The 1,381-nt window shown below is 50.3% G+C and overlaps 1 protein-coding gene across 1 annotated transcript; it reads left to right on the top strand.

The window, feature by feature from the left end:
* Nucleotides 1-538: 538 nt before the first annotated feature.
* Nucleotides 539-1,314, top strand: LOC123148685 (DEAD-box ATP-dependent RNA helicase 15-like). Its single transcript, XM_044568179.1, has 3 exons — nucleotides 539-669; nucleotides 828-935; nucleotides 1,022-1,314. The coding sequence occupies exons 1-3, from the start codon at nucleotides 647-649 to the stop codon at nucleotides 1,152-1,154; spliced, it is 264 nt and encodes an 87-aa protein (XP_044424114.1). The 5' UTR covers nucleotides 539-646; the 3' UTR covers nucleotides 1,155-1,314.
* Nucleotides 1,315-1,381: the final 67 nt, after the last annotated feature.

The raw sequence follows: 1,381 nt of genomic DNA, 5'->3' as shown, positions 1-1,381 counted from the left end.
TCGTGTCACCGCCGTCTTTCCTCGGCGCCTTATTTTTTACGAGAAGGGGCATGCTTTATACACCAAATAATGGTTACATCATTGGCCAAAATTTTCATAAGAAAATAAGGGGGTGCATCCGCCCAAACATATGGGGTATTCGCACGTCCCTATCTTGCCAGCTCATGAGCTCTACTATATCCGTGTCTCTAAAACAATGCTCAATTGTAACCTTCCAAAATTCAAGCAAACTACTACGACAATCATCTACCGCCGGTGCTGGTACCATGGTTGGCACGATGACATTTTCGTCAGGAACGAGCACACCAAGCTTGGAATCGAGATTTGACAACAGGCAAAGACTCATATCGGTGGGTGTATGCGCGTATGTATGAGTACTTGCATCCGTATTTGTGTTAAGAAAAAGGAAAGGAGGAATTTATTGCGCCAAGATTCGCATTGCCACTTGTTGCTACGATTTTTTTTCCTTCTTAGCCCAAACCGGATTAACCCACGTCGTCAAAGAAAACCTCTGAAACCCTAAATTCTCTGTCCCGATTCCTTCCAGCGCCGCTCCCATCCCTCTCTCTGCTCCCCCACGATCCACCCCTCTCCATCCCCAATTAAACGATCCCCTCCTCGTCGAGCCTGGATCTGGCCGTACCCTATGGAGCGACACAATTCATTCAGGTGAGCCTCTATATGGGCGGATCACGCCGCCCTGCCGCTTCTTTCTTTGCAGCCCGCCCCCGCATCTTTTCTATCTCCGCGAGAAGACATCTGACTGCCTGCGTGGATTTCTAGAGTTTCTCACTCGAATTGACACCAGCTTCTTCCTTGGTTGCCAGGATGGGAGAGGCCAAGGAGAACGACGTGTACAAGCAGGAGCTGCTCGACGACGACAAGGCTGTTGACGCCGCCGCCAAGCCGGCCGCCGGGCACGCAGCCGCCAGGAAGTAATTATTCGTTCAACTTCCTTGTTTTTCTTCATCTTCCCTTCACTTTGCTTGTTCTCATTCTGACGGACGGCCTATGCGCTCAGGGGCAACGTCGGCAGCCACAGCTCCGGCTTCACAGACTTCTTTCTCAAGCCCGAGCTGCTCCGGGCCATCCAGGACTGTGGCCTTGAGACCAGGACTAACGCTTGGAGCAGCGTCCCCCCGAAGGCAAGTTAGTTCGATTGGTTAGCATGTAGTACAACGCTTAGCTATCCCCCTTGGCACCCATTAATCGCCACGTATTAGCTTTCAGTGGTTTCAAAAGCATACGAACTAGACCGCTAGGAATAACTAGTACTCCCATATATGTGATCTCTTATATTTCTTTACAGCGGGAGTACAAGGCAACCATTAATTCCACAGCGTCTAACATGCTCCAACTAGAGCTACCCTCATAAGGCACT

This window comes from Triticum aestivum, chromosome 7A (assembly GCF_018294505.1).
Source record: "Triticum aestivum cultivar Chinese Spring chromosome 7A, IWGSC CS RefSeq v2.1, whole genome shotgun sequence".
Taxonomy (NCBI): domain Eukaryota; kingdom Viridiplantae; phylum Streptophyta; class Magnoliopsida; order Poales; family Poaceae; genus Triticum; species Triticum aestivum.
This window is presented reverse-complemented; position numbering and strand designations above follow the sequence as displayed.